Source organism: Trachemys scripta, chromosome 24 (assembly GCF_013100865.1).
Source record: "Trachemys scripta elegans isolate TJP31775 chromosome 24, CAS_Tse_1.0, whole genome shotgun sequence".
Taxonomy (NCBI): Eukaryota; Metazoa; Chordata; order Testudines; family Emydidae; genus Trachemys; species Trachemys scripta.
The window spans coordinates 8,120,249-8,142,496 of NC_048321.1; the positions used below are offsets into that span (position 1 = coordinate 8,120,249).

General features: G+C 42.2%; 1 protein-coding gene across 1 annotated transcript in view; it reads left to right on the top strand.

Moving 5' to 3' along the window:
- Positions 1-22,248, top strand: part of OTUD7B (OTU deubiquitinase 7B) — a 74,702-nt gene that overhangs the window by 32,988 nt on the left and 19,466 nt on the right. Inside the window, exons 2-4 of the mRNA XM_034756475.1 lie at positions 2,164-2,314; positions 10,079-10,249; positions 11,630-11,845. Of these exons, the coding sequence (XP_034612366.1) occupies positions 2,230-2,314; positions 10,079-10,249; positions 11,630-11,845 (472 nt within the window). The 5' untranslated portion in view covers positions 2,164-2,229. The remainder of the gene's footprint in view (positions 1-2,163; positions 2,315-10,078; positions 10,250-11,629; positions 11,846-22,248) is intronic.

Consider the following 22,248-nt stretch of genomic DNA (forward strand, 5'->3'; position numbering starts at 1 on the left):
GTGATGGTGAAACCACAAGTAGATGTGTTACATAAAAACACAAAACCCGAAAACTAATGAGGGTGTGGATGTTTCTTCGTTTGAACCCTGGCAATTAGTCTGCTTAAAGCTCATTACTGTGTCTTCGGAACTGAAGTTTTCCGTCTGTTTCGCTTCTGAGGTATTGCCATTCGTTTGCATGAGGGAGTTTTGTAAATGCTCTGGGTGAATGGGTGTAGGCTGTTTTTGCTGCTTTTTTCTACATTTCAAAGGTCAGTGCTTTGCTATGTAACTTTTTTTAAAAAATTGCTGAAACCATCAAAAGGAAATATGAGATTATCTTTGGTTCCAGCAATACACAAACTCTCATCTAAAAGCTGTGTAAACACTGAATATAGCATCTGTCAGAGGTTAGGTGGCATGTAAAGGATACGAGTGTGTGACCCAGAGCTAGAATGTAGAGACATTTCTATACCTGATTTCCATAACCACAGCAAGGGTCCCCACATATTGCCAGCAAAAAAATTGCTTTATATTTGCATATGCTAATGTTTTTATGGCCTACAAATGAGGACAGTCCAGAAATTGCACAAGTTATGATAAATATTGTGGCTTTTCCATGTGTGAAATTAATCCATGTGTGATTAGCAAACATACAATTACATTAAGATAACAAAAGACAAAATTCGAAGTTAATGTTTGCTTACTTTAGTTAGTTTGAGATCTTTATGCCATTTTGCAGTTTTGCTCATCTTTCATAGGCCTAGAAACTTTTGACATTTTGGTAGGGTAAATGGGTTAGTCTGTCTTGGTAGAGTACTGGAAATATCTTATCTTAATCAACCTTACACGCACTTCCCTCCCCCTCTGATTTTGTATGCCAAGTTTCAGTTTAGAATGAAATTTTCAAACTGTTTATATTGCCTGAAAATAAAGGTTTGAATCTAGCCGCTTAGCTACAGTGCTGCTTAATCTCTCCAGGATATTTGCTTGGTCCAAACTTCTGTGGATGCATACTTCAATTTTTACCTAGAGGAGCGTAGCAAATCTGGATTTGTATGTATAAGTAGGAGCACACGCCTTACATGTGACTTCAACTCTTTGGAACTCCTTACATTTAAATTACATAAATCTTGCATCTGGACTTAAATTTTTAGGACTGGCTTGTTTGTTTGATTCATAGGAAGATTTAGCCATTGGAAGGATCTTTTTTTGGTACACCTCTTTCCAGAGGCCTTTCACTGAGGAGAGTAGTGACTAGGGGTAGAAAGAGATCTTGCACGGAAAATTACAAAGGCTGCTAAGCTGATTCATATTTCCACCAAGCTGAAGTACATCATTGTCTTTACAAGGTGGACTTGGAGGGTTTTGTAACTGGAAAGTTTTGCAAATGAAGCTGTTCACTGGCTATTTCATAGCTTTATTCATGGTTTGTTTTTTAAAGCAAGTGCATGCTGAAATGGTTTCTTCCTAGTACAGAGTTTGATTGGTAAACTATTTTAGTCCAAAGGAAGGATAATTTTTTAACCTGAAAAGTAGTTTGTTTTGTACAGACTGCATCTAGTAATGAAAATCGGTTTGTTCTAATTTTTTTCTTGTGAATTACAAACATGCTTTGAAGAAGAATGTCTCTAGAGGAGAGGTCAAGGATGTACTGCTCTCAGTACAGATATTGAGATAAGAAAACCTTTCCGCAAATTCTCTAGATAAACTAATTTATTTTGCTAACTACTTGTCTAGTCTTTTGAAATAAAAGTCCAACTGACTAAAGGAATGGCTTTTCTTAAGTGAGTCAGCTTTTATATTCTTTTAGTTAGTAAAGCCACTTATCTGTACACTGAATATTCTTTGCCACTGTGTTTCTGGTTTTGGATAACATCTCATTTAGGTTTAGTTAAAAAGTTCTGGTATCACAAACCATTAGGGTTCCTGTCACATAATTTAGGTGTATTGAAACAATTAGGGTTGTGTTTCAGGAAACAGGAATAGCAACATAATTCATATTCGCTATCAATTAGTGAACAGTCAGGCAAGCAGCCACCTCTAATCCTGAAACAAAATGAGTTTTTAAAAGATGAGACTGAACCATCTGATATTGGATACTTCCCAGTTTGCTCATAGCCTGCATTGCCAGGCTAATTATTTTATACTTTGTAACATGAGCTGTGTACATTTCATTCTTAGATTGAAGACTAAGCTTTGATCTATGTCCCAGCTGTTTCCAACTGCCTGCAAGGAATTCATGATCACATGACCCTGGATATGGATGTCGTCTTGTCGGATTTTGTTCGCTCAACGGGGGCGGAGCCAGGACTGGCCAGAGACCTACTTGAAGGTAAAGAGTGAGTGATGGGGTAGGAACAGTTAAATTCTTTAGTAGGTTTTGTATTGGTATAAATGATAGAAAAAGGAGTCGAGAGAATGGCAGGTAGGTTGTCAGTGGGGGTAGTACTACACATATTAAGATTACCTTTATAGCACAGTTAGTGAAATCTTGGCTTGATCTCATGTTCCATGGCACTACAGTAACGAACCTCAAATGATTGCTAGGGGTAGAATGCATAAAACAAAGTATAGTGTTGGAATATGCCTTTTATTCTTGCATGGTGCACACCATAAGCAACCATCTAAAGGGCTAAAAAAAAAAAAAAATCTGTTCAGAGGTGTTTTCTAAAGCTTGAACAAATTGTACTGGAAAAAGTCTTTAGTGTAGTTTCAATGTACTCTACCATATGGCTATTTCAGACGTTTGTGAGTGATTGTGTTGTGAAGGTGTGAATTTCACTTGTGCCCTTTTTGCCTCTGAACTACTCCCTTGCAAACTTTTCTGCTATTACTCTTATTACTTTGCCCTAACCTTGATCTTGGATTAAGACTTTATACAAATGCAGTAAACTTGTCTCATCTCTCAGATTAGTAACTTTCCATGCATTTAGTAATCGGACAGCTTTTTATCCTAAAAAAAATTGCAGCTTCCGAAAATGTATACAACCGTGGGGATGTGTTGTGCTTTAGACATACAGATCCCAAAGCAAATACAGTCTGAATTGTAAAATCTAGTTCGGAACAGCTATTTCTCATTACATTAATTCTATATTTCTTATCAGTGTATTAATATTAGCTCTTGCCTACGTAGCATTCTGATAGCATGCAATTTTTGTTTTTTTCATAGCAGCATAGTGTAGGTCAGTGGTTCTTAACCAGGGTACACAAACCCCTGCAGGTACGCAATGGTCTTCCAGGGGTACATAAACTCATCTAGAGAGTTGCCTAGTTTTACAACAGACTACACAACAAGCACTCGTAAAGTCAGTACAAACTAAAATTTCATACAGACGATGACTTGTTTATCACAGTATTTATATTCCAGTAGATTTATTTTATAATTATATGGTACAAATGAGAAAGTCAGCAGTTTTTTAGTAATTGTGTGCTGGGACACTTTTTGGTATGTTTGATTTTTGTAAGCAAGTAGTTAAGTGAGGTGAAACTTGGGGTACAAAAGACAAATCAGACTCCTGAAAGGGATACAGTAGTCTGGAAAGGTTGAGAGCCACTGGTGTAGGTTAATAGTCTATCTTTGTTATGAAAATAACTCTGTTTATCATTTTAGCTGTTTAAAATGACATCACACTTCAGTCCAGTCTCCCATCTAATATTTATAAACACTTTCAACCTGGTGGCAGAGTATTGAGGGGGGAAATGAGCAAGTCTTCTCCCAACCACTGTCAACCTTAACTATAGATATTTTAAAAATTCCAGTTTCGGGTAGGTGTGGGTTTTTTAAAGTTATAATCAAGTTATGATGCTAGGATGCAACTGCTTTTTGTTCTTTAATGGGACATGTCAGTTTACTACTAGTGCTAACAAAGAAGGGACCAGCTGCCAGTGTTTTTACTGCTGTCATGTAGCCCACTTAGAGAACATCTACACCCAACTTGCACTAGTTTCTCTGCGGCTACTACCACTTTGGAGCTACAACAGTAATGAGGTGCAGGTCCTAAAGTTGTCCGTATAGATGCAAATTGCTTCACCTCTTAGCTCCCATTTTCCCCCTTGATAATGCCCCTCGAGGGCTGAGGGTTGGCTCATACTCCTATATAGAGAGCTTTTGGTCTTCAGATTACTTTGGGTGATGGGCAAAGTTCCCATTTACTTTACTGGAGCCAGGATTTCACTTTGTGTTTACAGATGGTAATATTGTCTAGAAGGAAGTCTGTCGAGTGTGGGTTTTGTGGTGTTTATAGATCTTCTGGTTTCTAATTTAAGTTCGTGTTTCATTTAGGGATTTTGAATGTTGTCTTTCAGGGGAAATATTTGAGCTTGGGACGGAGAGGTATTTTATGATTTTTCTCTCCCATCCTAATACTTGTGTGGTTATTTATTTTGACAGCTGTAATCTTAATTAATTTTCATAATGCACTAGCAGAACAACTGCAGTCTTATCTGTTTTTTTATTTGCATTATCATAGTGCCTGGGAGACTCAGACATGGCCCAGGATCAGTGGTGCTAGGCACTGTATATGAACAGAACAAAAATAGTCCTTGAGTTTACAATCTAAGTATAAGATGAAATGAAAGAGGGCTACAGAGAGACCAGCAGGGAAGCAATAAGACCATGTGGGTTAGCATGATAGACTGTGGTCTCAGCACACAATCCATCTAAATGTTGTCCAGTCTTTCTGTTGGCATGGCAGCAAAGGAGAGTTTTGAGATGACTTTTTGAAAGAAAATTAGTTTGTTTTGTGGATGTTTGAGGCACTCCTCCCAAGTGTGGGGAGTAGCATGGAAGAAAGCATGAGGTTGCCTGTTTGAATATTTAACAAGTGAGTGATGGAGGCTGATGACAGTTGACTTTTTGATACTGAATGAGAGATGATAGGTAGGGTTGGGAATAGGCCGTGAAGGGCCTTGCAAGTGAAGACAGGTAGATTATGTTTGATGTGATGGAGAACAGGGAGCCAGTGGAGGGATGCAAAGAGAAAAATGACATAGTTAAAGCGCCGGGTAGGAAAATTATCCTTGCAGCAGCATTGTGAATGGATATGATGGGGACAAGATTGCATTTATCAAGACCAGGGAAAAGAATGTTGCAGTAATCGAGATGCGAGGTGATGAGCGTTGTAGCTGTGTGGATGAATAGGAAAGGCGATACCTTAGAGTGAGATGTTATGCAGTGTGTAGTCTGTTAATACAAAACCTTATTTAATTGCATTTGCTGATCAATGTTTGAGAGGTGGGGCAAGGCAGCGAGGCTGATTTTGGGGCGGGGGGGATTCCTGTGGTTCTTCTGTGTTCTTTTGGAATAGGAATATTTTATAAAGTTAAATTTTCCAAAACCTTGACAATTTAAGAAGGCTGAAAGTATGCAGCATGGCCCCTTTTGTGTAGAAAGAGCGCTATGCTTGTGTCCACTATACGGAGCTGAACATATGAATTTCAAGTGTCTGACTCTGATTACACATTGTCCTGTATCTTAATTATTACCTTTCCTACACCCAGGCGCACAGCTACAGGTTTTTTATACCGGCTTTGTAGCTGGATCAGAATCTAACTTTACTAATGCTGTTAAGTGTAAATGGCTTGGCTTGGCAAGACCTGGTGTTAAGTTTCAGGTGTAAGGATTTCAATTCAAAAATAAAGAATCTGGAAAACGCGTCATTTGGCAAGATCATCCATGCTTAATGTTTTAAGTTCTTTTGTCTTCCAGTTAGAATGTGCACTGTTAGATTTTTCTTTTTGTGGCCTCCAGAAACAAAATATTCTGCAGAAAGAGTTGACAGATCTCAGTTGTCCATGGTGAATTTCCTTTTCGTCTCCACTGAAGTTCTAACCTCTGGAATACCCCTTTATTTTCAGTCTGGTTATTCAGATGTCAGTGCAGTCTGTGTGAAATTGGATTAATTCATGTTGCCATTTGCTTTCAGAAACCATATGGGTATGAGCTACTTAAACCACGCTCGCTTTTCAATGAAAATTTACTTTAGCCTCATTCACAGCCATGTATATTAAGTTATAATAGAATATTTAAACAGTAGTGCCCAGTGGAGCACCCTTTTCTCCAAAATAACTGCATGCAAAATTTAGTTTTGACAATATTTATTTACATGTCTACCAAAATTACTTTAAGCAGTGTTGTTGTAGCTGTCTCGGGCCCAGGATATTAGAGACAAGGTGTGTGAGGTAATATCTTTTATTAAATTGGTCTAATAAAAGATATTACATCACTCATCTTCTCTCTCTAAATTACTTTGCTAATGTGTTATAGTAAGAGTTTATTTATATAACTATCTGATATTATTGGTGGTAGATTAAAAATGGCAGTGTTGTGGTGGGGTTAAATCTAAGACTTTATTGCTAATCTAGGGACAGCTACAGTTTGAAAGACTAGTGTCTTTCAAACTGACTCTCTTCCAAATAGTCTGGGAGTTTGTAGGACACCCTGAAGATAATATAAAATATCATAACCAGAGTTTTTCTTGGCTTCCTTATCTGGCTCCTTCCCATCCTTGTCTAGTTCAATATTTTATGCATAAGATAAAATGTACTTTTTCAATAATAAAACTTGAGTCTGGAGTAGAGTTGTGTAAATCTACTTATATTAGACAGTTCATTGTACTGTATAATGCTGATGACCTGAAGGAGCTGTAATGTTTTTTGTATAGGATCTATTGAGTTAGCATATCTGCTCTCATCAGTTTGTATGGTAGTGATGTATTACATATGTGAAGTTTCTTACAATTGTGAGCATATGGAATACGAGGTTGGTGTAAATTTTTGTCTCCGACTTTTTCAGTATATGTGGACAACTTTTTAGTTCTTGAACTATTAATTTAAAGTAAAACGTGAGCAGTTGATCATATCTGGGGGTGGTTACCAGGCACTTGTGTAGTTGAACTAAATTTTATCAGTTCTCATGCAGGCTTTTATTTAGAAAGGAGAAATGCAGTTTGTAGCAGCCGAATATAAAATTGTCCATGTGGTAGCAGGTAACAGAATTATTGTAGTAACAGAAATGAGCACACTTATCTCCTCCAGATTAAATTCCAAATTTTGCTTTTTAAAACTTAGTAATTATTTCTAAAACTTAGAATGGCTCAATATTGAAGAATGCTGTTAACCCAATTTAATTGCTGCTAACTGCAGATGAGGCTTTATGAGCAGAAACACCGTGACAATTTCTTTTCATAACATTTTCAGTAGGTGTCAGTCTGATTCAGATAGAAAATTTGAACTATTATTTCAGGCAGTCTCAATGATGTAAGGATAACTGGCTATTTTTTGTAAGAGGATACTCTACAATAAACAATCTAGTGGTTGCTGGTCTTAGTTTTTAAGCTGTTTAGTGTTGATCTCTAAAATCCTTTATAGTCTTTGTTTGTTTATATGTAAATCAAACTTGCTCTCCTTGTATTTTAACCTAGCAGCTATCGTTGGCTGGAAGACTTGGGTTGCCAATACTTACATATTTGTTTGTAGTGTTGTTGTAGCTGTGTTGGTCCAAGGATATTAGAGAGACAAAGTAGGTGAGGTAATTTATTAGATCAACTTCTGTTGGCGGAAGGGACAAGCTTTGAACTTCACAGAGCCCTTTTTCAGGTGTGAGGATGGTAACCAGAGTATCAAAGCTAAATATAAAATGGGACAGATTTTTTTTAAGTGATCTCTTTCATGTGTGAATCCCCTTATGCTTAATCTATCCCAATTTGTATTTAGCTTGGACACTCTGGTTACCTTCCCCAGAAATGAAGAAGAGCTTTGTAATGCTTGAAAGCTTGTCCTTTCCACCAGCAGAAGTTGGCCCAATAGCAGATATTACCCTCACCTACCTTGTCTGTCTCAGTCCCTACAGACATACGTCTGTGGACAGGGCCCTTTACTCTGCCTTTCTCCTTAAGGGCTTGTCTACACTACCATGTGGGGTCGATCTAAAACACGCAACTTCAGCTACGTGAATAGCGTAGCTGAAGTTGACGTACTTAGATCTACTTACCGCGGTGTCTTCGCTGCGGTAAATCAACAGCTGACACTCTCCCATCAACTCCGCTTGTGCTTCTCTTTCCGGTGGGGTACCGCAGTCGACGGGAGAGTGCTCAGCAGTCGATTTATCGCGTCTATGACTAGACATGATAAATCGACCCCTGCTGGATCGATTGCTGCCCGCCAATCCGGTGGGTAGTGTAGACAAGCCCTAAGTCTGACAGAGCTAGAGTTTCATCTTCAGCGCATGTGTATAAGGCCTTATTTAAAGGTGCTGAGTTCCTGCAGCTTCTACTTGAAGCCAAAAACAAGCCCCTAGGCTCTCTCATATTTTGGTTTTTTATGCAGGGGAGTTACTGTGTGAACTAATACGAGTTTAGCTGACTTCACAGTTTAGTCACTTGTTTTAAATATAAATGAAGTTTGACCAACAGCCTCATCTTAGAACACAAATCTGGTGAAAACTTAGTTTGGGCAGCGGTTTCACTGAACAGCTGTATCAGTCTCCATCTTGCATTTAGAATAACGAAGTCATTCAATGCTGAGTCGACTAAAAAACAAAATACACTAACTCTAGCTATTGATTTTGCTTTTAGGAAGCAGAACTTCACAGTAAATCTGTGAATACTTAAGAATCCTCACAACTGGCATCCCATGGGATCTTCCATATAAACTTAATGTCTTATTGGTGAAAATGGGGAGGGGGCGGGACATTTGGTGAATTGTTTGGCTAATATAGAAATTCAGAAGTTGTAATAATAGAGTCTTCACAGATGTGTATTACCTCAAGAGCTCAGAAGTTGGAGCAATGTAACAGTAGAAATTGTTGGGTTTGTATGTTTGCGAGTGAGGCAGATTTTGACTTGTGATTGCAAATTACATTTTGATTTAATGGGTCAGGAAATTCCTGATGCTGGTTCTTTTAAATAAAAAGCTTGACTCAGAAAAGTGGATCATTTGCAAGCAGATTGCTGTGCAGAGTCAGTCACTAAACATTATCAATTAAATCTCTCCGAAGAAGTTAAACACTTCAGAAGCATGTTGCCTTAGGAAATTAGAGATTGTGAACCTTGTTTTGATTTGGCTTATAATAGATCATGGACAGTCAGCAATGTAACTGTTTTTCTTGTAGTGAATGTACTGCATGTGTTGGCTTTCTTTTAAAGCAGTAAATAAACAATGTGTTAAGATTCTAGATAATGAATAAATCCTCACTATTGCAGGTTCAACGTACATAATAACCCACTTGGTGGCATCTGTTTTTTCTATATCTAAAATGACAATTGTTTCTAAAAGCTCAATTTATTGCATACTGAAAGATTTACATGGTTTAATTTTATATTGATAAATCTTATCTGTGATCCTTTCAGATTGGTGGACTTACTTTAACGATACAGTCAATCCCACTGAATTTGCTGTTCAGCTACATTGTTTCTCATTCAGTTAGTGCATCTGATTTTTCTATGTTCCAGTTAACTAGTGTGGCTGGCAACGCTTCGTGCTTTTGTACTTTGGTTTGGTCTCCTATTGGGAGAAATCTCTCTTCTCTCCCTGACATGAATGATCAGAACCTTAAATTCCAAATAAATTGTCAACTTTTAAAAGAACTGAATTTGACTTTGCCTGACTCTTTGGTCCTAGTGTTGCCCTGCACTAATGTGGATGAGGAATGGAATGCTGTGTGCTTTATTGGAGAGCAGTTGATGCTTACATTGTAATACGTTTCTTAAATACAGTAGAAGAGGCTTACAAAACAATATTAAGTATGACCTCCATCAGCTGACCAACTGGTCTGCATAGGAAGTGCTTGGTGAGTGTGAAGGAAGTTTGAAGATCAGTGCAGCTGTACAGACACAATAGGCATCTTTCAAGGTGTGAAATTGACGTAAATACTAAAAACTGTTAGAAGGGGCTTTCCCCTGTTCCATCTTCTACTCCTAAGCATATACAATGAGTACTTCATCACATGGTCTTCATGGTTTATTTCCACGTTAGAGTTAATGTTTTGATAACAGGTTGATAAATTGCATTTAAGGCATTCCTCTGGGGCATATGTTTCAAAAGTGGTTTAACTCTTTGTCTCTAATGCTGAGAGTTTTCATTCTACTTTCCAAACTAGGTAAAAACTGGGATGTGAATGCAGCACTAAGTGACTTTGAACAGCTGAGGCAAGTGCATGCTGGGAACCTGCCGCATTCCTTCAACGAAGGGCGCAACTTTAAATCCTTGGAAAAAGAAGCTGCTCGACCGGTGCGGCCACCACTCCAGCGGCAAGATGACATTATTCAAGGTAAAGCAATATTTCTAGATGGATTTTCAACTGGATCATATTCACGCTCAGTCATGTGTCAAAGGAGAATGAAAGCCTTTTTAAAATACAGTGGGACAGATGCTGTCCCCTGCTTTGGCAATATAGGGGATGGACTCTAGGAAGGGGAAAACTCCTCTGATGCAGACACGCATTGTAGGGCCACTAGAAGTGATCCTAAGCTACTCCTTACAAGCCTCAGCATAGAGTGCACTGCTGGATTCAGGCCTGCATTGCTGTCTATAGGCAGCCGAGGATGAGATCCTGAAAGTCAGAGAATTTGAGCAACCAGGGGCCATTCTGACTTATGTCAGAGGCTGTTTCAGCACCTGTAGCAGCCCAGAATTCACAGATTGCAAAAGGTGGCACAAAGCCATGTTTGCTGCCCATTTCCATTGGCTTTCACTTTTTGGAAGTGAAGCATGGAAACTGGGCCTAGTCAGTCTTCAAGTGGTTATTTGATGATAAGCTGTATTTGAGTCCCGGATCCAGAGCAGAGTTGTTGCCTCTTCTTTTTAATCTTCAAGCTGGAACCCCTTCTGGGTCTTTTAAAATAGTGCTGTTCCTTACCTGCCACTGGTCCAGGCTGCTGTTAACTGATAGTGAGGCTCTGTACAGTCCGGGCAATTTGTGAGGGGTCTGAGAATCATTTCGTTGAAGTTGCTTTGCACTTTTGTAGCACTTTCCATCTGAGGATCTCAAAGCACTTTCATGAATTAAGCCTTAATTCCTGGTTGATGAAGGCTTTAACTTCAGTGTTGGATGTGGAAATTGAGACAGAGAGAAATGAAATGACTTGTCCAGGGTCCCATGCTGATGGTAGGGGCAGAGATGGGACAGAGTCAAGAGACCTGTGGTTTAACGAGTAGGTTATGGTCCTTCTCCACAACCCAGTTTTTGTTTCCCTTCCTTCCCTTTTGGAATTAGAAGTGCATGTCAATTCTGTATGCTCAGCGGCGGCTCCAGGCACCAGCGCTCCAAGCGCGTGCCTGGGGCGGCAAGCCGTGGGGGGCGTCCTACTGGTTCTTGCGAGGGCGGCAGTCAGGCCGCCTTCGGTGGCTTGCCTGCAGGAGATCTGCCAGTCCCACAGATTCAGCGGCAATTCGGCAGTGGGTACACTGAATCCACGGGACCGGGGACCTCCCGCAGGCAAGCTGCCGACGGCAGCCTGCCTGCTGTGCTTGGGGCGGCAAAAAAGCTAGAGCCGCCCCTGTATATGCTAAAGCACTTCAGTTTCTTGCCACAAAACTAAAATGCTAGTTGAAGACTATGTAAAATGCTTTTACTTCGAGGGAAAGTGGTCCAGGAAATACGGATAGGCCTTATCTTCACATCTTAATGTTTCTTCTCTTCTTGCTTCAGAGAAACGTCTCTCTCGGGGCATTTCCCATGCTAGCTCCACCATTGTCTCTTTGGCCCGCTCCCACGTCTCCAGCAATGGTAGCAGTGAACATCTGCTGGAGATGCCCATTTGCACTTTCCAGTTACCCGATCTCACCGTGTACACAGAGGAATTTCGCAGCTTCATTGAGCGAGATCTCATCGAGCAGTCGATGCTGGTAGCATTGGAACAGGCTGGTAAGTGTTACCCTGATATTTTTGTTCTTAACACTGTTTTGGTGCAGCGGTAGCAATTTGTGCCATTGCCAGCTGGAATGCTCTGGTTTACACGCTTCTGGCTGTAAAGAATGGAACATGTTCTAGGGATGATGCACTCTGTATCTACGAAGGATAAAGTTGTTTGATCCCCTCTCAAGCATGAAAACAAACCATAGAGTTGAGAGAAGGCCCTAAACAGGCTTAAAGCTACTTTGTTTTTGTGTGTAGGCACTGTATGTATGTGATCTGTTCATGTTATTTCTAAATATTATTGTGACGGGGCTCCTGCTGGTCGTTTTGGGGGTCAGTTCCGTAGGTTGGTATGCCCATTCCCGGTGGTGTCTCACCTGCCGTTGCTTCTGCTCCTGGACCCACGTCACTCCAAAATTCACAGCATCTTCTTCATGACACAGCTGTCTGGCCATGTCACAATTTGCTCTCTGACCTTCCTGGGGGGCCAGAACTGCAGTCCAACTGTCCAGCCACCCCGTCGGGGGGGGGAGGGGAGGAGAAAAACCTGGACCCACTCACTACTCCATGTCCCGGTTCAGGGACCCTCTAGATGGCAGCCACTTTGTGTCCCCTCCAACCTCACAGAACATTTCCCTGGGCCATTTTCCTGCGGCCCCAGCACCTTCACCCTTACCTCAGGGCCTCAGCATGCCAGTCTTAGCAGCCAGCCAGGAGCTCTCTCTAGCATCCCTGGTCCCTGCTCTGCTCTGTCCAGGGTGCTGGCGCCTCTTCCCCTTGCTAGGAGCCTGATATTCCCTCCTTGAGCTCCAGGCAGTTACTGACTCTGCTCTGCCCTGCAGCTCTTCTTATATGGGCCTGCCATGCCCTGATTGGCTGCTCTGCACAGACACCCCTCCTAGTGGCTGCTTTTCGCGCAGCCACCCTAGGGCTCATTAACCCCTTACAGGCCAGCGTGGGGTGGATGCCCCATCACAGTTGCCCAGCAGTACTCCCTACTTCTCCCTCACTTAAGATTTCATTTCTCCTGTGTACTATTTCTTGAGTGATTGATGTGAGAAAGGAGGGAGAGGTTTTTACCCAATATATATAATAGCAGATGACAATTAATGCCTGTCAATACATTTTAAAATGCACGATTTGGAAAAAGATGCATGGTAACTACCTTACTGCAGCAACCTGAAAATACACATGAAACTGATGCATAAGTAGAGCTGCATGCTAAACTTCGGTTTCCCGGAGGACGTACCTCATAGGGCTTGTCTACACTACCGCGCGGGGTCGATCTAAGATACGCGACTTCAGCTACATGAATAGCGTAGCTGAAGTCGACGTACTTAGATCTATTTACTGCGGAGCCTTGACTGCAGTAGGTCGACAGCTGATGCTCTCCCGTCGACTCCACTTGCACTTCTCGTTCTGGTGGAGTACTGGAGTCGACAGGAGAGCGCTCAGCGGTCGATTTATCGCCTCTGACGCAATAAATCGACCCCCCGCTGGCTCGATCGCTGCCCGCCGATCCGGCGGGTAGTGTAGACAAGCCCATAGTGAGTGCAGATGTGTTTATGGTTTCAACACACTATTTCCCTGTCTCACTATTGATGAAAGGTTACAATGCAGTCTGCAAGTAAGATTTGGTTTGTGTATGAGGGGACGCACACACATTACCAGGGCTTTCTAGAGGGTGGAAGCATGAAATGTATAAGCCAACATGTATTGTGTATTATTATTATTATTATTATTTATTTGTAATATTGAAGCACCTAGGAGCCCTAGTTGTGGACCAGGATCCCATTGTGCTAGGTGCTGTACATATATAGAACAAAGACAGTCCGTGCCCTCGAGCTCACAATCTAAGATAACGAGAGACAACAGATGGATACAAATAGACAGGAGAGTATAAGGAAGCAATGAGACGGTATTGGTCAGCATGATAGACATTGATCTCCACACTCCAGCAGCCAGAAAATTTGTGTCAAATATAATCACCACCAGCAGTGTAGGCATGCTTTATGTGTGCGCACAGGGTAGATCCTACGTCTCCGTAGTGGATGCTTAATTCAGATACTGGACTGCTGTAATAAAAGCATTAGAGGTGGGGTGTGGGAAACCCTGAATAAAGTAGGAGAAGGGGACTAGTGAATTCTGATGTCTTAGAAGCTTATTACAATCTGGGTGACTCAAGCTAATAAACTTGAGATTTCTTCAAAATCATCCTCTTTTTAAAAGGATCTGGGCAGAAGACTTGGAGATAAAGTCTTCCAAATTCTAATCTGGTTCTAACACCCCCTTGCTGTGTGAATTTTATTTTTTAAACCTCTCTGCACTTTAACTCATCCTTTTTTGCCTGCACCACCGATACACATTTCTAAATAAAAGACTTTTTCCTCAGTAGGTAACATACATTTTAAGGTAGGTCAAATTTTAGACCGAATCTGTTTGAGTGTGTCTGTAATAAATATTCTGAGGTTTTGGAAATTGACACTTGATATGGGTGATATTGTTACTTGTGGCTTTGCCATTCAGCAGTAGTGAAGCCATTCTTTCTAATGAGAATAAATGTCATGTATCCTAGCCTGGGGTCATATCTAGATGGATATTAGATATGCATTTTTTTAATCTGGAATGTGTGACACGCACATGATTGAGGAGAATTTTATTTCAAAATGTAACTGGGTAACTCAAATATATTTTATTCCAGTGATTTTGCAGAATTTATATACTCTAGAGCACGTTACGTATCTAGTGGTTAGACCAATGACCTGGGAGTGAGAACTCCTGGATTCTTTCCTGAATTACTATGGTTATAGGCAGTAGAAAGATTCCCATTGACTTCAGTAGAGCTGGAGCAGACCCTGGAGTGTAATAGGGTAATTCCTATCAGATTGGAGGGGTGATAGAGGTGATAGACTGAATTAATAGATGTCTAGAAGGCGCTTTGAAGATGAAATACAACTACAGTCTGTATTTATTTAACTTAAATACTGTAGGCATTTGTTTTTAATATAGAAATATCCTGTGTATTAAACAACATTTCAAATGTTCCAAACTTAATTCAGAACAACACCTGAGTTTCATTCTCAGATTTTAAATTAATTCCTTTATTGTGAGGTTAGTGTGCAGTATCGTTAGTGGATGACATAAGCTTAAGGTCTAATTCTCAGTTACATAAAGGACCCTTTGCTCTACTGGTTGTGTAAAAGGGCAGTGTAATTGACAACCACTTTAAAGCTTCTTTACCCTGCCAGAGTGGTGAAAACAGGCCTTGTTGTAACTGAGGGCTTGTCTAGACTTAAAACAATGCAGAGCTGTAGTGCTGCAGCGAAGACGCTACCGACGCTAACGGGAGGGGTTCTCCTGGTGGTGTAGGTCAGTGGTCCCAAACTTGTGAGGGTCATGGCCCCACTGACCCTGAACTCGCCTTCCCACTCCACCAGGGCCAGGAGCGGCACCATTGCTTCAGGAGGGGAGGAGACGTGGACAGGATAAGGGGATCGTAGCTGGGAGAAGGACTGGGGCCGGGAACGAAGCCTTTGCCAGGATGTGGTGGGACCCGGCAGTTCGGACCCCGGCTAGGTGCAGAACTGCTCCAAGGCTGGGGACGGGGCCAGGCACGGGGATGGGAATTGAGGCTGGGGGCAGGGCTGGATGGTGCTCCCTCCCTGACCCCATGGGGACTGGCCTGGGCCCGCTGCGTCCCCCTGAATTTTCCTCCATGCCCCTCTACAGGGCTGCACCCCCAGTTTGGGGACTTCTGATGCAGATAATCCACCTCCCTGAGAGGCAGCAGCTAGGTCAACAGGAGAACTCACTTAGCACTGTTTACACTAGGGGAGTTAAGTTGGTTTAACTGCATTGTTCAGGGCTTGTGGATTTTCACACCCCTGAGCGATGTAGTTATACCGACCTAATTTCCTAGTGTAGACCAGGCCTGAGAATCAGACCTTTTAATATTTCTCCTTCTGAGCATCCTGAAGCACTTCATAAACGCTAATGGACTCAGTCTTACTACGCACCTTGTAAGTATTTTCCTTCCTGTACAGCTAGAGGTGAAGTTACTTGCTCAAGGTTGCATAGAAAACTGTGGAAAAGCTGGGCATAGGCTCCAGATCTTCTCTTCCAGACTTGGGCCTTAATCACACGACCGTCAGTCCTCCCTAGAGATCAGTTGAGCAATGCTGAGTAGCTTTTTAAAAAAGCCCCACCGCATATTGGCAAGAGAACTTCTGCTTTCTTCTATTTATAAGTTACGGTAATACATCTGTGAATCGCCATCTGTAGGCAGACGATTCGAAATTGCTGTATGATGAGGTTAGAACGGAGCATGTCCTGTCATTGAACGCAATTTACCCTGCTGATGAAGAGTCAGCGAGTGAATGGCAAACAGATGTCTTATGCTCAGAATGGAAACCTCCCATTTGTTAATGGGCGATAAGAGAAATCAATACAAGACTTCCACTGGCCTTAATAAAGGTCTTTTTCTATCAGGGTGTTACCTTTTGCCTAGGTTTAATATTCAAACAAATGCATACACGCTTCTCCAAGCCATCCTCCAAAGCACTACATATCATCCATTTTCAGCTTTCAGAGGTTCTGCAAATATTCTGGCTAGTATGTTGTTGGCTAGACTGGCTGTTACTAGAGAGAGGTTCACAGTTAAGTCTGATTCATTGCTAGTTCCATACTGTTTCAAAAGCGTCTCTAATGGCTCTCTGGGGATTGGATCACTCACGGAATTTGTAATAAAATATATAGCCTCTCCAGTTCTTGCTGGTCAGGTGCTCCATGCTGCAAACCCCACCCCTCTATCCCCGACTGCCTTTTGTGCTAATTGGACCCTCTGTTGGCATTCTCAGTGGAGAGGCTAATGATTGAATGGGCCCTGATGTGGAATTAACTCCATAGAGATGGTTCCTCAAGGGTTAAGCCACATTGGTCAAGTTGCCGGTGAAGTTTGTGCTACACCATTGCCTCTACTGTACGTTTTCTATAGATACAGGACTTGTGTCTCTGGGGCTGTCACTCAGCATCTTATATGAGCCTTAAATTCACGTAACTTTCTGAAAGGTTGAAAAAGCCCCGTGTTCAAGGAGAGAGCTAACTGTAAATGCATCAGTACATGGGAATAGGCTCTCATCATAGCTGTCAAATTTCAAAGGTAAAAATGTTCAGACTGTCAAATCCGTTTTGTGTGGGCTTTCTTAGCCTTGATGAGGAGAATCAGGGGGTGAGTTAACTACTATTTAATACATAATCAAGAACTGTGAAAAAGCAGAAGCTATGATTAATATTTAAAAGAACTCGCCTCAGTATAGACACCAGTTCTCTTAATTGCACTTTCCAAGCTGTCCTCTTTATTCATTTCTTTGCTCTCTTAACCTACTTTAAATTTTGATTCCACCCAACACACCCAATGCTCAGTGATTCAGTAGGAGGAAAAAATGTGCCCAACAGTAAATGAGCAATGTGGTGGTGGGCGTTGATGTTAAATTGGTCGCGTCAGTCTGAGACGCAAGAGGACAAGTAACTCGTGGTAGTTACTGTGCTCTCTTGTTACAGAGGAAGGATGGTTTTGTGGCTAAGGAAGTGGGAGTCGAGTTCTGCATTCAGTCCCTGGCTCTGCTCCAGATTCTCTGGACCATGAGCAGCTCCCTTGATTTCTCTGTTGCTCAGATCCTCATCTGTAAATTAGGAGTGGCAATGACTTTCTTTCCACCCCACCCTTTCTTTATCTTGGGCAAACTTTTTAGCCCGTGGGCCACATCTGGGTATGGAAATCGTAAGGCGGGCCATGAATGCTCCTGAAATTGGGGGTTGGGGTGTGGGAGGGGATGAGGGCTCCGCCTGCGGGCTCTAGGGGGGCTGGGACCGAGGGGTTCGGAGGGCAGGAGGGGGATCAGGGCTGGGGTAGGGGATTGGAGTGTGTGTGTGTGTGGGGGGGGTGAGGGTGCTGGGGGTGCAGGAGTGTGCTCTGGGCTAAGATCGAGGGGTTCGGAAGGCAAGAAGGGGATCAGGGCTGGGGCAGAGGGTTAGGGTGCGGGAGGGGGGCAGGGTGCAGGCTCTGGGCGGCGCTTACTTCAAGGAGCTCTCAGAAGCAGCAGCATGTGTCCCCCCCCCCCTCCGGCTCCTATGTGGAGGCATGGCCCAGCAGCTCTGCACGCTGCCCCGTCCACGGGCGCCACCACCCGCAGCTCCCATTGGCAGCGCTTCGGACGGGGGCAGCGTGTGGAGCCCCCTGGCTGCCTCTACGCGTAGGAGCTGGAGGAGGGCATGCTGCTGCTTCCAGGAGCTTCACGGAGCCGGGCAAGCTCCCACAGTTGGAGCCTGTAAGTGCTACTGTAGTACAAATACTAAGAAAGTAAGAAATGGCCATAATAGGTCAAACCAATGGTCCATCTAGCCCACAATCCTGCCTTCCGACAGTCACCGATGCCAGGTGCTTCAGGGAGAATGAACAGAACAGGGCAATTATTGGTGGTCCCCTGTTGTCCCATCCTAGCTTGTGGCTGTCAGAAGTTTAGGGACACCCAGAGCATGAGGTGGTGTCCCTGACCATCTTGGCTCATAGCCATTGATGGACCTTTCCTCAATGAACTTCTCATTCTTTTCTGAACCAAGTTATACTTTTGGCCTTCACAACATCTCCTGACAGTGAGTTCCACAGTTTGACTGTGCTTTGTGTGAAGAAATGCTTCCTTTTGAGGCGACCAGAACTTCATGCAGTTTTCAAGGTGTGGGCATACAATGGAATTACATAGCGGCATTATTTTCTCTTATTATCTATCCCTTGCTAACATTCTGTTAGCTTTTTTGATCGTTGCTGCACATTGAGTGGATGTTTCAGATAACTCTCCACAGTGACTCAAAGATCTTTCTTGAGTTGTAACAGCTAATTTAGACCCCATCATTTTGTATGTAGAGTTGCCTTTATCAACATTGAATTTCATCTGCCGTTTTGTTGCCTAGTCACCCAGTTTTGTAAGATCCTTTTGTAACTCCTCTCAGTCAGCTTTGGCGTTAACTCTTTTGAGTTATTTTGTATCATCTGCGGACTTTGCCACCTCACTGTTTATCCCCTTTTTCAGATCATTTATGAATAGGTTGAATAGCACTGGCCCAGTACAGAAGAGGACCCTGCTATGTACCCCTCTCCACTGTGAAAACTGTCATTTATTCCTACCCTTTGTTTCCAGTCTTTTAACCAGTTACTGATCCATGAGAGGACCTTCCCCTTTATCCGATGACTGCTTACTTTGCTTAAGAGCCTTTGGTGAGGGAGCTTGTTGAAGGCTTTCTGAAAGTTCAAGTACACTATATCCACAGTCACCCTAATCAACATGCTTGTTGACACTCTCAAAGAATTCTAATAGATTGGTGAGGCATGATTTCCCTTTACAAAAGCCATGTTGACTCTACCCCAACAAATAGTGTTCATCTGTGTCCGATAATTCTGTTATTTACTGTAGTTTCAACCAGACTGCGCAACCTAGTCAGACACTAACCAGAGTTACAGTTAAAAGCCAGGAAAGTTAACTTCCTTGTACATGTTAAAGTTTAGCAGCTGAAATGAGAACAAATTGTCCACTTCACATGTTTTCCTGGGAAAAGGCTTAAGAGTCACTACAGAGGTTTTTTATATAACATTAAAAAAAATGGATGGACAGTTAGGTGTTTAAAATCAGATCTTTTAAGACTTTGGGTGTTGGCATTTGATACAAACTTTGAACCCTTTGAAATGTGCATCTCCTGCTAGTCTCTAAAGCCACTAGCTACTGCAATTCTGGTGACAGGTGGTTTGAGTGTCGGCACCTTTTAGGTACTTGTGGTTACTCTCTCCCTACACTTAAGTCTGCCACAGTGTTCAACTACCTATTACCTGAAATCCATCTCTAGGCCATGGTAAGGCCGCATAATAGGTCTGAGGTTGGAAAAGAGCAAACTGGGATTTTCACTGGAAGTACAAAATAAACTATTCCTGGGTTATTGTTAGCTGTACTTCTCAGTGCTCATATTCATTTGACTTGCTAACCAAAGCCACTTGTAGTGTAATTGTATCTCTCGAGCTAAGGTTGCAGAGAGAACTGGCCTGCTTTTGGGCTAGCGCTGGGCACACAGCTTAAGATAGACTTCTCTAATTGTATCTGGGTATCTTGTTTTCAAGACTTTTAGCAGGTATCTTGGTCTTTCCATCACCTTGGAAAAAGCAAAACATTCAGAAATGGGTTTTGGAAATGTTTTAAGGGAATGGAGTTGAGGTGCCCACTTTTGCATAACTTGGCACATGTGGAAATAGGTACAAATTGCTACTCGTATGTCCCTTTGGGTGTATGTAGCACATCCTGATTACAGGCTGCAAATAGAAAATGCCTCTCTAAAGTGTGTCCTCTGACTTTAAACTGGTGTTGCATTGCGAGAGGCCATGTCTACACTATGGGCACTACAGAGGCAAAACTACGGTGCTGAAGCTATGCCACGGTCATGCTGTAGTGTAGACGCTTCCTACAGCAACAGAAGGGGTTTTACTGTCACTGTAGGTAATCCACCTCCCCGAGCGGCAGTAGCTAGGTTGATGGAAGCACTCTTCCATCTCCCTACCTGTGTCTACACTGGAGGTTAGGTCTGCATAGGTTTGGCTCTCAGGGATGTGAGGTTTTTCACACCTCTGAGCAGCATAGCTATGTTGATCTAAATTTTATATGTAGCCCAGGCCTGAGACTGCACAATCTAGTCAGACACTAACCAGCATTACAGTTAAAAGCCAGGAAAGTTAACTTCCTTGTACGCGTTAAAGTTTAGTAGCTGCAAGGGGAACAAATTCCCAGGAAAACATGTGAAGTGGACAAAAGGCTTAGAAGTCACTACGGCAGTGTTAAATTTTGTTTAGCTTTTGTCAGAAGCTGTTTTGTTTCTCAATTTACTCTTCTGGCACCATTCCACTTGGCGAAGGGTTGTTACTTTGCTGTGCCAGAAGCTATATTGACTGAAAATAGCCTGCTTTTCTGAGTGGCGCTATTGTCTTGAGAGGTTGTGTACTAAACAGTTTTCATCTAGAGTGGATTCCTTTTCTAGTCCCAGGAAAAGAAATGACTGGCATCAGATTGCAGTTAGCGCTCCATTTTGTGCTGTCTCTGTTTATCCCTTTGTGGTGATAAAACTTCCTTAATTTAGTTCTTCTGCATCTGTTGTTGGTCAAACTGCAAAGAAAAATCACAAGAAATGTGTGTTCCTAAGTTAAGTGTTGTCTGTATCTAATAACTAGCAGAGACTCTTCACGGACTCTGTGGACCAGACAGCTAAATTGCAGTGCTGGGAAGAGACCTAGTTTTTCTAAAGCCGGGTTCACATGCTGATTCCACTTATTTGGAGTATGAATAGAGGCACGCAGGCCTATTGCCTGCTGATTGACATTCAGTTGGTCTATTGTGGAGACGTTAACAGTGGCCATTGGGAGCTGGGGAACACGTTGTTTAGAGGACATGGTTTAAAATACAGGGCGAGCCGAATCCTGCTTAAAGATGGCTTGGAACACTTCTGTAGATTTCTCTGCTGGATACTACTGTAAACTAACTTTGTTTTCTTCATATAAACAAAGATTCAACTCCTTCCAGTTACACTACACATGACCATGATTCTTAATATTAATTTTTCAAAGTCAGTTTGCTTTTCCCATGATCCGAGAGGCCATATCTTGATTTGCAGTGATTCAAATGCTTTATACTACCTGAGAGCTCGGATTCCCAGTTTTTAAACTGTCTAAAGCACTAATCTGACAGTTCACATATTGGCTGCTAAGATCGTGTGGGGAAAGACTTTCAAAGCTGCTTAGTTGGGAAAACTCATTGATCTCACCAAGTCCTGTTCCTGAACTGGCGAACAGAGACAAAGAACATTGTACGGTATACCTCTGCATGCTTAAGATATGAATGATGAAACCACCAGGAGAAACTAAAATAGCATTTTGCAGTTGAACATCAGCAGAAAAATTGTTCAAGGCTGAAGCTCAGGATTGGGACCCAGGCCTCCTGGATTCTGTTTCCAGCTCTGCCCCTTAGTTCATGTGACCTCAAGTAAGTCACTGCACCCTCTCTGCCTGTGTCCTCAGCTGTAAAATGGGGTCAATATGGTAATCTACCTCACATGGGTGTTGTGTGGTTTAATGTACTGTATTAAAGCTTGTAAAGAACCTGACATCTGATGAAAGACACTAAATGTTTGAGCGTCTTGCAGAATGGATTTGTTTGGCGTGCATGTTAGTTTAGACTGTAGTTGGTTGTCCATTCACCTTCTGGAAAAGATGATAGAACCCCACCATCCCTGTACTTCCCCTATTATCCCCTGTCAGTGTAGCCTAATGTACTTGTCGCTTATGGCAACTCGTATTCCTCCCTTTTACATCTTTAATATGTGTACAG